The sequence below is a fragment of the Protopterus annectens genome, chromosome 3.part1 (assembly GCF_019279795.1).
Source record: "Protopterus annectens isolate FY-2018-M chromosome 3.part1, PAN1.0, whole genome shotgun sequence".
Lineage (NCBI taxonomy): Eukaryota > Metazoa > Chordata > Ceratodontiformes > Protopteridae > Protopterus > Protopterus annectens.
In genome coordinates, this window is record NC_056732.1 from 497,127,634 (window position 1) to 497,143,263 (window position 15,630).

The window sequence follows — 15,630 nt, forward strand, 5'->3', positions numbered from 1 at the left end:
CAACAATATGAATGTAAAATACTGAAGGATATCACAAAAGGGGACAACACTGTGGAAAGACTAAAAGGCTAGAAGAAGGCATTGGCACTATTTGGGGACACAAGGTGGGTTTGGAAGAATGTGAATAAATCAGGATAATGACCAATTTCTGATGGTAGTCAAAGAGAAAGAGAGAGAAAGATAAGGCAAAACCTAGGCATCAGAATATAAAAATATCTCATAATAATAATGGGATAATAGAGGGGCACAGAGGTAGTTTTTTTTTATTCTTTTCAGTAGCTACAGAACCATACAGGAATTCCAGCCAAATACTGGTTTGTATGTGTACAATTTCATAATATGTATTTCAGAACTTCCTTAGGAAAGAAAGTCAGAATGCAAGGGGCAGGCACCCTGGAACACACTGTGGAGTGTAAGAAAAGACATAGATGACCTACATACAGTATATATAAAATTCCTATGCCGGGAAAGAAATAGGAATGCAGGCCACAGATTTCAAAAGAAATGGGAAACTCAGGATGAGGTTAGGCTTAGTGAAACCCACTGGGGAGGTTTGAAGCCATTGTTTCTCAGAAAAACTTGACAAAAGTAGGGGAACAGCAGTTGAATAGTCTATACTTCTGATGTTTAACTTCCAAGTGGTTAATAAAAAAAGGTAGATCCACAAATAATATGCTGGAGACGTGGAGTACAGCAGGTAGGAGTGTCATATATGTTTTAGACATGTTGTAGAACTCATAATAGAGGGAAACAGCTCCAAGAAACAGTAGAATGTATTTTTGGAAATAAATACCCTAGTTTTGAGAGCTATTTGAGATTTGGAATTGGTGTGGCACAGAGGGTTAGAGGAGACAGGAAAAAGAGAACAGTCCTAGTCCAGACTTGTGTACTTAAGTCAGTGCTGACAAAAGAAAAGAACATTAAAATTATAAAGAATGGATGGAGCTCAATAACGAATTTTTGAAATTACTAAAGAGAATATTCAAACATTATACATTAAATCCTGACAGCAAAAAGCCTAGTATAAAGAAAATTATTTGTGCCCACTACTTGATTGGTACTGAGAGTGTTAATGATTTGTCTGAAATCACAGAGATATGCATACACTTACCAAAGGCTGTGGAGCTCACAAGGCTGCTACAGGGTGGCAGGAATTCGGGTACACTGCCCAGCAGCAGTACAGTGCTACACCAGCATCCTTGATCATCTCACTGGCCCTGGACATTGGTCAGTTTAAGTCTGGGGAAGGATAAGTTGGTTCTGGTAGACTTACTGAACAAGGACAGTAGTTGAAGGCAGTTGGTGGTCAGCTGTGGGGGGGGGGGGTGTCTGAAAATTATAGCCCATATAGTTAAGGTGGTAGGTGGCTGCTCAAAAAGTATGAAAATAACTAGTGATTGTCCCAAAGTTCAGTAGTGAGACTCCTGTTTTTAAACATCTACTTCTCCATGCTCCAGACTGCTAATCAGGACCTTTGGTTAAGTTTGCAGATGACTGCAGTTTATGTTTTATGATGAAGTCACTCGCTGATACCCTTTCGTTATATCAGGACCTAACTCACTTAATCAAGTGGAACAAAGAACATTAAAAAAAATGAAAATTAAATGTGAAAAAATGTAGCATCTCCACATTTAGTAAACAAATCTCTCCCTCATTGTACAATATAGCCAGCTCCCCAAAATAATAATGTAGTCTGGGATCACAGAACCTAAATCCTTGTCACTTGTAACACAACTAATATCTAAAGGCATATCATCCAAGTCTAAGGAAGTTATCATTGCTCTATATGTGGCTCTTATTAGACCAGTTATTGAATGTCATACCCTCCTTTGGATGTACTTTTCTAGACATAAAAATAAATGGAAAGCCCTCAGAGATTTCTAACCAGGAAAATTGTTTTCCTAAAATACTTGAGCAGCCAGAAAAGTCCTAAAGTAGTGTCTCTTTACTTTGTTTCTTATAAGATGTTGCAAGACCATCTGTGTCATTAGGAACAACCATCTTCCTTGATCACATGTACCTTTGCAAGTCTGATAGTTACTCTAATACTATATCTAGGGAACTGAATTTTCACCAGAATATAAATGAAATGCACCTGAGAGGCAAATTTATTTCCCAGTGTGTACCCCATTTGTACAACACACTTCTTCTTCAGGTTAGACAAAGTGACACCTTGACATTCTTCAAGTTAACCCTGGATGACAAGGTAGGGTTACAGTGGATGGTATTGACAAGGTGCCAATTGTAACACAAATGAACTGGAAACAACGGCTCCTGATAATATAATATAAACAATTCAGTCGAACTGGAACGAGCACTCTAAACATGCAGTAATAAGATCCGCAGATTGCAAATGAGCGGGAAAAACAATTGTCTTGTGACTGACTTGTCTTGCATTTCCTATGATCTTATGATCCTATGGTCCTATTCTATAATTATAGTAGTAATCTGGTTCATTGAGACACATTTTCCTCATATGCAGTTTTTTGAGGCTTCCCTACACCAAATGAAGTCCAAAGTTAATGAGCCTCCATCTGAAAAATTTCAACTCCCTGATGCTGAACTCCAAGACTGATGCTATTCATAGGAAATCACTGCCAGCATGATTTCTACGGGTGCAGAATTAGTGATTCCCTCCTTTTACTGACTTCTCTTCTTTCCAAGGATGTGTGTCTCTGATATATATAAGCTTAGGGGGTGAAGGTATCTTGCCTTGAAAGCATTTTCTGAACCAGGAATGCACTGAGAATACTGATGTCAGAGAACTTTGCATAAACATAATGGCTATTAAAAGAAGATTTAAGTATATGGTTTTGCCTAAAATAAAATAAATTTGTAATGGGTATATTATTTGAGGGGGAGCTAGGGAGTCTGTGTCCCCTCTATACCTATTTTTGTATACAACACAGCAGTTTACATTGCAAAACAATAATTTTATGTACATTTCTTAGACATCAGTATTTTGGATGCATCTACATGTCAAAGAACTCTGATCAAGTGAATATATTATGCACACAATATTAATTGCAGTAAATCTATAGATTATGTCACTTTTTGACAGTTTTCCATTTTTTTAATTAAAAGTGGTTAGTGACACCATCATTTTAATTATATACTATTACATTTTCCACAGCAACTGATTTCTGCAACAAACAAATTCTCATTAACTAGATTAGGAAAAGTTAAAAAAAGAAAAAAAAAAAAAAAATATATATATATATATATATATATATATGTATATATATAAATATATATATATATATATATATAGATATATATATATATATATATTATATATATATATATATATATATATATATAAATATATATATATATATATATATATATAGATATACATTTTTTGACTACCGTGATATATATAGATATACATTTCTGACTACTGTGTTTAAACTGTTCAAGAACACTAGTGATTTTAATATTCCTCTATTGTTATTTAGGAAGATTTCTGAATACTGTATTTATACCTGTCATATTACTGCCATTTGTTAGTTGTTTATGCATTCTCTCCCTGCTTTATGAAGATAAATACCATTTTGATACCCCTGTTTCACACAGTAGAATAAGTTATAGTTTTGCTGATTCGTAGAAATCAAACATAACTTAGTGTACAGTCATATTTATTTGTTTAACATAGTCAGAAGTTTTGGTCTTAACTTTTGTGTCACTGCTGTTTCAGATGACTCATGAAGGCAGCTTTTTACCAAGACTGTTTAAGAACATAATGGATTTTAACTTCCTCAATATACTTTGCTAATTGAATTTCAAACTGTTAAATATGTTGGTCTACCACTTCTGATCTTTCTCTTTTTCTTCTAGACTCCTCCAGAATGGAAGACAACTAAGTTGATAATACTGACATATGAAACAATCGTGGTGTATTTCTATCAGCTTTCTTCTACTGAAACCAGAATATTAATAAACTTCATAGGACAGCCTCCAAGAAACTTAAAGGATTATATAATGGAAAACGTTTACCCCCAAACACCTGGTAGGAAGACAAAAACCATTACCTGTTTTGTGTTAAATTATGATAGTGATGATGATGATGTAGAGTTTTATAGTTCTGAAAACCTGTCATTGCATCATGAATGATATTAATAATGTACATTTGGGATAAAAAATGAATACTGAAATATTGAACTCAATCCCATACTGGCAAAGAGTTACGCTTATCCCAGCTCAGGTATGAGCTACCTGTCATTGCTTTGTCAATAGTCACTAGGAGTTGTAAAAAAAGCATGAACAAGAGGATCACATTTTTTTTTTCATTTCAAAGGCTCAAAGGTTCATAGGTACATACTAGGCTAACAATGTCTGGGCCTTTTTAAGCCTAGCCATGCACTGCAAATCTCTGACAAGTTCTGGTACCCTTGGCAGCAGCTTGTAAGATGAACCATTTACAAACAGGGGCCTGGAAGATGAACCATTTATAGGATGTCTATGTCCTTTAGAGTTGCCACACCAGGAGTGAATTTCCATTCCCTACTCAGTTGTCTAAGTTGGACTTAAGTTGGATTAGTTAGGAATAAATCCAATGGTGCAGCATGTAGAAAATGACTCAAAATTTAAAAGTAAAACACACCAAACTAAGGGTCCTTCAAGTTAAAATCCAACATGTAATATGAAATCCACACAGACAGACAACAATATTGAGCACTTTCTTCCCTAATTAACATGGTCTTCATCAGAATACATCACACCACCATCCAAATTTCATTTAAATACAAAACCCATCAAAAATCCATTGGCTAAAACAAGTAGTGCTGTGAGGTGGTCACACAAGACATGTTATTTACATCATGTATTCTTTTAGTGAGGGACCTCTGTGGATGTTCCTATTGTTGGATGTGCCTGGTTAGGTACATACCAAAGGTGGCACTGTACTCAAAGACAGGTCTGATGAATGCCAAGTACAGTGTAACAATGACCTCCTTGGACTTAGATGCTATACCTTTGTATATAGGTTGTGCAATATAGAATGATTTCCTCAGTACCATAGACATGTGATGATTAAAGGCTGGATTATTGTCTATGTGTATCTCCAAGTCCCTGACTACTGGCTCTACTGTTAGGGGTGTGTTGTCAATATGGTAGTTACCAAGGGTGGCTGACTTCCCCAATTATGCTATTATGCATTTCTTACATTTAGTTTTAGTTAATGGTTTGGACACTAGTTGTTTGTCTGTCTCAGTTCTTCTTGAAGAACATTGGTGTTAGTGGGGGGATTCTCTGATTGCTTTTAATTTGCAATCCTTTGCAAATTTGATCATCCAGAGGTCCTTAACATTGGCCTTGACTTTAGAGAAGTAGATGCCAAAAAGGAGAGGCCCCAGGATCAATCCCTGAAGGACTCCACTGGTGACTGGCCTTTTTGTAGAGATGGACTCTCCAATTCTAACTTCCTGGATCCTGTCTCTGGGCCAGCTGGTAATCCCCTGGGTGACATAAGGGTTTATCCATAACCTCCTGAATTTGTCAGTGTTGCTTAAGTGAGATATTGTGTCAAATGCTTTGGCCATTTCAAGGTAGGCAGTGTGAACCTTTTTGCCCTCATCCATTGTTGTATCCACCAGTATGAGTATGCACAAACTGCCTGTCATGAAATCAAACTGGGTTAGAGCTAGTATATAGAGATTTCCTATGTTATTATAGATAATTTCCATGATAATTATTTCTGTGGCTTTGCATATGAGACTAGTGAGACTTATGAGTGTGTAGTTTCCAGGGTCAGTAGATGGCCTGACTTTGTGCAAAGGAATGACTATTGAAATTCTCCATTCGAGTGTCATGATGCCTGTTTGGAGGCTGAGATTAAATACTGATTCTAGAAGGTCCATTAATGCAGTGTTCTTGGCGTTAGAGAGACCACTGATGACCTGGTCCTTAGTGATAGTTGGGGGGGGGGGTTATATTTGATGGTATTTCCCAGGGAAAGGCTGGAGGAGAGACCAATAAAGTTAGATTTGAATTTGCCTGTCAGTAGGTTTGCTTCTGGTTCAATGTAGGTGGCTCCATTAACAATGAGCTCAGGACACAACTGTGTATAACTTTTGAGGTTGTAAACATAGCTAATGAATGCCATATGATTTTCCTTTGCCTGGAAGGGGACCTTTACCTCAAAATTGGCTTTGATAGACTTTATTTGCCCTCTGAGCTGTTTATTTAATTTGATGTGAACACTTTTACCCTGCTGGGCACTCCACCTGCTAGCTTTTGCCATGAATTTCTTCTTTCTGCCATCTGTTATGCAGCTTATTGATGTTTTGATTCCACCAAGGTGGCCTGTTTTTTTAGTTAAATCTGTATTTATTCTGTATTTATTCCTGGTAGGTACAGCTTAGGGTTTATGTGAACAGTTCAACATAGGCAGCAGTGTGCTCAGAGTTTTGGGTAGCTTCAAATGTTGCCAGGTTATCACTTAATAGCAGAAACTTAGTCTCATTTTGTGGTCTGACATTACTAGAGAGGACATTACACTAGGAGATGTGCAGCACACTGCCATATTAGTGAGGACCAGATCCTGTAGGTTTGTGTCTCTGCTTGGCATAATAATAGTCTGGCCCAGTGAGTTTGTGTTTACAAATTCCAGGAATCTCTGTGCCTGCACATTTGGTGTCATGTGATTCCTGGTAAATAGTTGGGTAATTAAAGTCATGCATGATTATGCTATTGATTAATGTGTCCAGTAAGCTTAAATGTGTGTTATTAGTTTCCTGGATCATAGAGGGGGACCCATAGTTTGCATAGAAGTGATATGGGATTTTACCTTTGGTGATCTGAACATGGAGAAGTTCAAGTGCATTGTCATGTTTAACCAGCCTCCAGGTATATTTGTTTTGATGTAGATTGAGATACCTCCACATTTAGTCTCTGTCTGTGTAGTGGCTTGTATAAATGTGCAGAAGGCATTATAGTCTTGCACTGCCTGATTGCTGTCCATGGTTTTACTCCTTGTCTCAGTGACTGCAGAGATGTCAGTATTCTCTAGGGTGAGGACAGCTTGCAGGGGGTGGAGTTTTTTTCTTTTTACTCCTTGCATTAAGCAGTAACTCCTTTAGCTTTTCTTGGTTTTGATTTGCTATGTTGGAAGGACTGTCTAGCTGGCATTGTTTTAAAAAGAAATTGGAAAATAATGTTTTAGCTAATATTCAAAAGCCTTGAGGGGAGAGGTGCAAACCATCCCCTGCAAAGCAGCATCATCTGTTGACCATCTCCTTCCATGCAGACAAATGTTGCACCCTCTTACTATGACACCAGAAACGAAGCCGCTTATTAAAGTCAGTCATCTTCTATCTGTATTGTGGCATCATCCTTCAAGAAGGAAGAATACTGCTTAATGTTAGGTTCATTCCAGCCTAGGACACATATTCCAATTGCTCTAGCATGTCTCTTTTCATATAGTCTAAGGAGGTATGTCTCAGGTCATTTACACCTGCATGGGCTATGACTGAGTCATACTGATACTTGTGGTCCAATGACCTAAGTACATGTGTAATGTGGTGGATTCTGGCCCCCTGTTAAGTAACTGATTGCTACTTTCTCCTTACTGAGACTGGTGAGAGGGGCATCTATGTGTCTCATAATGCAGTCTCCAATGACCAGAATCTTTGGCTGTTTTGTGGCTTGCCTTATGGGTTTAAATGTAGAGGCTCTATGAGATATGTCTATATGTTCTGAAAGAGTGTATTTGGGGCTGCTGAGGGTATCTGTTATGTGTGCTTCATCTAGGAATTTTTTGGGATTTACAAAGGTTGCATTTAAGAGTCTCAGCGTATTTGAGTCAATGTGTTTGGTTCATGCTGTTTGTGATGCATTTATGCTCTTATCACCTAAGATAAGACACTGTTGTCTGTCTGTCTCTCGTCCTAACCCGAACCATTAGGTTGTCCACAATAATCATTTGCTATTCACCTTCTTAAATTTCAGTCTGCTTAACTTAAATGCCTTTGCCTCTCCTCGATCAACAGACTATCTACCCGCATAGTTTTCATATTGTATCCTCTGCATATTATGCTTAGGATGTGTTAATGGTACCCAGAAACAAGCTGGACTGTGGAGGAGTCTGTTCTTCAAGGATGACATAAGGTGTGAAATCTGCATGCACCATTGATGACCTGAATGAATTTTATACGTACCTGTGTACTCTATAGCTCTCCCTAATAATATGACACTGCTCTTTCCATACTTCCTGCAAGCAACCTTCATTGACTTCACTCTGCTTACCTTCCTAAACCTCACTGCCACACCTGAGCTGACTACCTGCCTTCCCTACATTAACTTTCACATCTGAGCTGACTACCTGCCTTTCCTACATTGACTTCCACACCTGAGCTGACTACCTGCCTTTCCTACATTGACTTCCACACCTGAGCTGACTACCTGCCTTTCCTACATTGACTTCCACACCTGAGCTGACTACTTGCCTTTCCTGCATTGGCACAGAGTTGGTATGGTGTGTAGCACAGCACAGTAACTCCTTTCTGATAGATTCATGCACACACTTCTGTAGCACTACGTAGAGAATTCTGCCCCAAATACACCAGCCCTTCTTACAGGTACAGCCCTACTTCTCCTGCTCCTCATTTCAGTACAGCTCATCCAGTTTATCATCATTGTCACATGACATGAGTCTGTGTTACCCCTCATCAATAAATGGTGTGACATGAGTATACAAGAAGCATATGACTTACGCCAGTAAAGGACAAATGTATCATCTCATTATCTTCCATTTCCTGCCATTGTGCTAAGCATCTCTAAGAAAAACATTAAAGGCACAATATGCAATAAGCAGGGGAAGTGAATGAACAAGGTATGGAAAATGGCTACACATTTTACTTATTTAACATTTGTTAACCGGGAAAGTCCGACTTGGAATGAGCCAACTTTCAGTGGATGCCCGGGGAGAAATGCTCCAGACAAATGTCTTTGCAATGTGGGAGGAAACAGGAGCACCTGGAGAAAACCCATACCAATGCAGGGAGGACATGCAGACTCTGAACAGAAGACACCCCAGCCAAAAATCGAAACCGGAGATCCTCTTGCTGCGAAGCGACAACATTAACCCTTGTACCACATAGAACCATAGAACAGTAAACTAGAAGCGCTGTAAAGGGGATACGTTACTGCCCATCAGGATGTGTAAATGGTGTGCAGTACTTGTATAAACGAATAATTCAGCATGGATAACAGTGGTAATGCAATTCATACACAGCTACACTGTATACCAAAAAGTTGTCATGTGTAACTACACTACAACATGGTTACAGACATTTAGTGACTACACAGCAGCTATTGTACTGCTATTAGAGTACAGTAAATGAAGGTGTTTGTGTTACATTTATAGAATCTTATGCACAGGCCAGGGCTTCAGTGCACACACAACTGGCATACTCACACATATAGGTGTTTGGAAAATAAATTATGTACGCGCACACACGTTTGCATGTGTGTGTGTGTTACACATTACATAAGCATACATTTTATTTATCTGGAAACTCTGACTTGGAACAAAGCCCATTTTCAGTGGAGGCCCAGGGAGAAATGCACCAGACGTATGTCTTTATGATATGGGAAGAAACTGGAGTATCCAGAAGAAACCCACACAAATGCAGGCAGGACATACAGACTCTGCACAGAAGGCACCCTAGATGAGAATCAAACTGGAGAACCTCTTGCTGTAAGGTGATAACTCAACCACTGCACTACTTTGCCATCCTGTTGTCCATGTTGTCTTTGGCCATTTTCTCCCTCACCAGTTATGTTCATACATTGGTAGTGCCATGTAATGCACAAATGTAGGATATTCAGTGTACTATCTGTCCACATCTGTAATGCATTGTCAAGTCTTCCACTGTTAAACATGCCTTTAATCTGTAGAGTGCATCATTTGTTATAATGTGTACTCTTCTAAAATCATGTTCCCTATCTTGTAGCACTAACAGCACTATAGTTCTGCAAAGCACCCAGTCCGATATGCTGTGCATCATTTTGGGTATGCCCCCTTTTCAAAGCACAGTTTGCTAGGTTCAAAGGAAGGGCATACACAGGTTTTTATTCACCAATAACTCCTTCAACTCATGTATGTTGTGGGTGTCTAAGGTAATATGTTGTGTTTCCTGCCTTGCTACCACATACCCATTCTCTTGAGTTCCATGTACTTATGTGCAGTACTCAGTTAACAGTTGAAATGAACTGTTTAGTGAGCTACTCCTTAGTGCATATTTCATTTCACTATATATCACAGTGAGCACATACTGACAGACACACAATTATGTGTTATAGTGAACTATGAGTCTAAGTGCACTGCGGCCAATTCACAGTGTAGAAGGTTCTATCAATCTAGCTTCTCATCTTAACTATGCATAATTTAACAAATTACAAATGTCAACCGATGAATAAGCAACTTGGAAAATAGATAGGTAGATAGAGTGATAGAGAGAGATAAATAGATAGATAGATAGATAGATAGATAGATAGATAGATAGATAGATAGATAGACAGACAGACAGATAGATAGATAGATAGATAGATAGATAGATAGATAGATAGATAGATAGACAGATTAGTTGTATACACACCCAACATATGCAGTCACATAATCATAAATACGAATTGCTAGCCATCTCACTGGTTATTGCCTATCTTTGCCTAACCTTGTTGTTTATCCTGCAGAGGTCTGTTTTAGATTCTTCTTAGTCTTAATCTTAATCAACAGGCTGAAGATACAATACCTCATTATAATATCCTATTATGGCTATCAAAGTAGTGCCTTTATTAAACATAGCATGAAGCAGCTCAGCATTGTTAAGACAGAGTAAAGCATCCTTTTCCAATTTAGGTGTTAGGAAATTGCCAAACGCTAATCTAATTCAGGAGTGTAAAGCCTGGCACATGCATTGCTCATATCCAAATTTGTCATGAGTTGCCTTGTGTTTTTTTTTCCAGAGTATAGATTAAGAGAGAACAAATAGCACTCTATATTCCAGCCATCTAAAATTACAAAGAGAAGAGACTTGTATGGTAAAAGGGTTCTTCAAGGTCCAGATGGCCAATGTAACAATTTTTGTGGTGTATTAGAAAACCAGCATTTGTTTCTGTGGTGACAATCAATTTGCTAGCCTCAAACAAATTCCATTTCATACATTATCAAAATCTTCTTGAATGGAGACTTGTTCCTGCAATTTACTAGATCACCCACCAAAAAGCAGCTGACAAGCCATAGAGATCCAGTTTGAGGAGGTTGGTAAATCAGTTGAACTGAACTAAACGTAAAACGAAACCCCAGATACACCAGAGTACAGTTTTGTAGGATAAATCAGTTTTCACAGGACAAGAACCAAGATAGTTCAAAAAGTATGCAGTTGAGCTTTTTGCAAAACCCAAACTGGCAAGCCTGTCAAACACTAAGAATCAAAATTATAGGTCGGCCACCATAGTAAGAAACAAATGCAGGATATAATAAAAAAAACTTTCTTAAGTGGTTTGCACTTTCACTAGGATACTGCTTCTTCAGACCGAGATAAAAACCAATAACACAGTCAGAATATATATTAACATCCAACCAATAAAAACATAAGAACAACAAAAAAGCCAATAAAAAGATATGACTAAATTAAGCTACTGCCTCACCTTCAAAACAGGTTTGAGGGGCAGGCCACAATTCAAGCCAAGCAATATATGTGCTTGGAGGGCTATAATCCATTTGAGCTCCATCTTCTCAATGTAATTATTAAAATCACCACCCCTTGTATTAAGGGAAAAAAGCTGCAGAGCTCTAAAACTGAACCTATTGTGTCCAGGGTTAAAAGAGGCATGCTTTTACTGGTTGGATGTTAATATATATCCTGACTGTGTTATTGGTTTTTATCTTGTTCTGAAGAAGTAGTAACCCCACAAAAGCACTAACTACTGAATAAAGAAGACTGTTTTTATTATATCCTGCATTTGTTTCTTGCTGTGGTGACCGCCCTACAATTTTGACTCTTAGTGTTTGTTTTTGACGTGCGTCTGCCTTTAGCAGTGAAGTTTGCTTTATATTTCTCATCAAGTCTGCAAACAGTAATCAACCAGATTTAAAGGTCTCTTAATGTCAAATGAAATGCAACACTTAATAAGTCCTTTTTTATATAAAAATGGTATCAGTAACAGTACTAGTGCCATGAGGGTATTAAAGCCATTTAAAATAATGTTATGAGCAGCTCAATAGGCCTTCTGTGTCCACAAAATCTAGCACATGCTTACAAACTGGTTTGTCTATAATTTTTGCTGAACAGTGTCATGTGGGAGATGGGTTGAAAAATAACTGTGGAAAATAGATTGGTAGTTTTGGATAAGTGCACAATAACACAATTCTTGCAAGATTTTAGAACTATATCAAATAACAAAAACAGTTTAAATCTGCAAACTGTAAGCTTTTTGAAACTATTTCAATAAAAGCTTTGTGGTGGACCAGGTCAACACAAACCTATTTGTCTTGAAGCTTATAGGTTCATAGGTTCATAGGTTGGTACTAGGCTATTGTCCCTAGGACCTATACAAACCTAGCTATAACAATTCCCCGGATATTTCATCCCACAATATTTACTTCTCTGGACCCCTGTCTAGCAGGGCGACTAACATGATCCCTGGGGTGAATTTCCTATCTTCCATCCAATCATCAAGGTTCCTTTTGAAGAGGGCCAAGGAGGCACTCTGCTTGACATGTATGGGCAGTCTATTCCAGAGTATGGGGAGTCTTTGGGTCAGGAACCTATCCTTCCAGCATGTTTTGTTCATTGTGATGACAAGGTTTAGATCCCTGGAGCATGTGGCTCTGAGGAATTGAGATTTCTTTAAGTGGAGCATGTCCAACAGCTCAGGGTTTGACATGGCCTTGTATATTAAGCAGAGATCGTCTCTGAGTAGACAATGTGTCACAGAGTATAGCTGAAGTTTTTTTAGATGGTCAGCATATGGCAGCATATGGCATCTGCTTTAGGCCTGTAATTCTTTTAGTGAGGTATTTCTGTGTCCTTTCCAGCTGTTGCAGATGTCTTTTAAGGTACATACCAAATGGGGTATTATACTCTATAATGGCTCTAATGAGGGATGAGTACAGTGGGACAATGAAATTCTTTTTTCTGAATGAAAAGCCCTTAGTGATGAGGTGTGCCACATAGAAGGATTTCCTGACTGTTATGGCGATGTGGTTATCGAAAGTGAGACCACTCACCACCTGTGTCCCTAAGTCTCTCATCACGCTTTCAATGTTTAGTGTACTACCACCTATGTGGTAATTCCTGGGTACATATTTTTTTCCAAAGGGAATAACTATACATTTCTTGGCATTAAGCTTGAGCCCATGGCTCTGGCATCAGGCATCTGTTTCTGTAAAGCCCTTTTGTAGAATATCCACATCATTTGGGGATTCAATAATGGCTCCCAGTTTGCAGTCATCTGCGAACTTTGTTAGCCAGAGTCCCTTAGTGTGGGCCTGTACTTCAGAGAAGTAGATGCCAAACAAGAGTGGTCCCAGGACTGAACCCTGAGGTACTTCACTTCTCACTTGTCTGGAGCTGGATTTGGAGTTGGCTACTTTTACAGTCTGGGTTCTATCAGTAAGCCAGTTGGCAACCCATCGAGTGACGTAGGGATTTAATCCCAGCTTAGTAAGTTTATCTATGATTCCAGAGTGGGGAATGGTGTTGAAGGCCTTGGCAAGGTCCAGATAGGCTGTGTGGACTGCCTTACCCTTGTCCACAGCTCTGGAGACTGATTCGAAGAAGTCAGTCAGGTTCAGGAGACAAGATCTGCCCTTCACAAACCCAAATTGGGTGGGGCCCAGTGTTTGAAGGTTGCCAATGTCTTTGTTTATAAGTTCCATGATAATGTGTTCCATGCCCTTGCAGATCAGGCTCACAAGACTGATGGGATGGTAGTTTCTGGGATCCAAGGTGGATCCCCCCTTGTGGAGTGGGATAACTGTAGCTGTGCACCACTCAGTGGGCACGAAGCCTGAGGTGAGGCTATGATTAAACATGACACTTAGGTGAGGTGCCAGTTCATTTTGTAGTTCATGTAGTACACAGCCTGGGATGTCATCTGGTCCCATGGATGCTGTATTCTTAGCTTTGGAGAGTGCGGTTTCTACCTGTGTGGCCGTGATTACCAGAATTTTGCAATCATTTGTTATTGAGATGGGCCCTTTAGGGGGTGAAGTTGGCACTAAATCGATCTGCCAGGATATTGGCAATATGCTTGGGATCAGTATATTTAATGCCATTCTGTTGTAGCTCAGAGCAGATCTGAACATTGCCATTTAGATTCTTGACATAACTATAGAATGCCTTGTGGTTGTCTTTGGAATCTTTGGCAATTTTATTTTCGTAACTAGTGTTTGAGGATTTTATGAGGGATCTCAGATTCTTACTGAGGCTGGTGAGTGAGTTTTTTGCATGCTGGGATATTCCTCTTTTCTGCAACAGTTTCTTCCTTCTGTTGTATAGTTTGTTTATAGCAGGGGACCATCATATTGGCTTCCTTTTTTTGGAGGAGTGCATCTTGGTTCTATTTGGGATGGCACGATGCATGCACGAGTGGATGTGCTCGTACAGTGCCTTAGTGTAGGATTCTGCAGTCGAACTTTCAGATCCCGTCTGCATGGGTGTCATGAAGTTTGTCACTTCTGACTTCAGTAGCATGAAGTTGGTTTTAGAGAAGTTTTTTAAGGAGGTTTCCTTACTGGGGGGTGGGGGTGGGATGTGGATGTCAAGGGTGATTTGCTTATGGTCAGACCTGACCAATGAAGGGGTGACCACTGGTGTGGAGCATCTATCTCCCATGTTGGTAATGACCAGGTCTAGGATATTGGAGCCCCTGGTTGGACAATGGATTAGTTGACCCAGAGCATTGCAATTTATGAATTCCAAGAACCGTTGGGAAAAGGAGTTGGTACCTGAGTAGTTTTCCCAGTTAATGGCAGAGTAGTTGAAATCACCAAGTATTAGGGTGTTTGGCTGTATCTTAATATTTTCCAGTATGTTTAGAAAGGTGTAGTGAGAATCTAGGGGCATGGTGGGGGATCTGTAACAAGCTACAATTTGGATTGCAGTCTTACCTAGTGTTAGTTGCACCTGTAGAATTTCAGATGCATTGTGTTGGGCAACTAGCCTGGAGGTGTGCATATCCTTGGTGAATATGGACACTCCTCCAACTTTAGTTTTTCGGTCTTGGTTTTATGGCCAAAAAGTGTGGTAAGAGTTGTAGCCTGGTATTGCAGGGGTGCTCTCTGGAGCCTTGAACCAGGTCTCAGTTACTGCACAGATATCGATGTTCTCCATTTTTAGGAGTACCTCGAGAGAGTGCATTTTGAGGTTTAGACTTCTAGCATTGAGTAGCATTACCTTCAGATTGTGTATGCTTGTATCTGTTATGGTGGTGGTTTTGTCCTTTGAACCTTGCCTAAAAAAGGCACTATAGGGGTGGCAAGAGCTTTAGCCAGTAACCTGAATCCCAGGGGTGACAGGTGCAGATCATCTCTGGCAAAGCATCGTGGTTTGTCGATCATGTCTTCCCAGGCAGACAGATACTGGATTCCCTTTGAATGACACCAGAAGCTTAGCCAATTGTTGA

At 39.2% G+C, this 15,630-nt stretch overlaps 1 protein-coding gene across 1 annotated transcript in view; it reads left to right on the forward strand.

Moving 5' to 3' along the window:
• The window catches only part of LOC122797690 (squalene monooxygenase-like), a 748,040-nt gene that overhangs the window by 85,684 nt on the left and 646,726 nt on the right, over positions 1 to 15,630 (forward strand). The window contains exon 3 of the mRNA XM_044066225.1: positions 3,838 to 4,009. Coding sequence (XP_043922160.1) covers positions 3,838 to 4,009 — 172 coding nt within the window. The remainder of the gene's footprint in view (positions 1 to 3,837; positions 4,010 to 15,630) is intronic.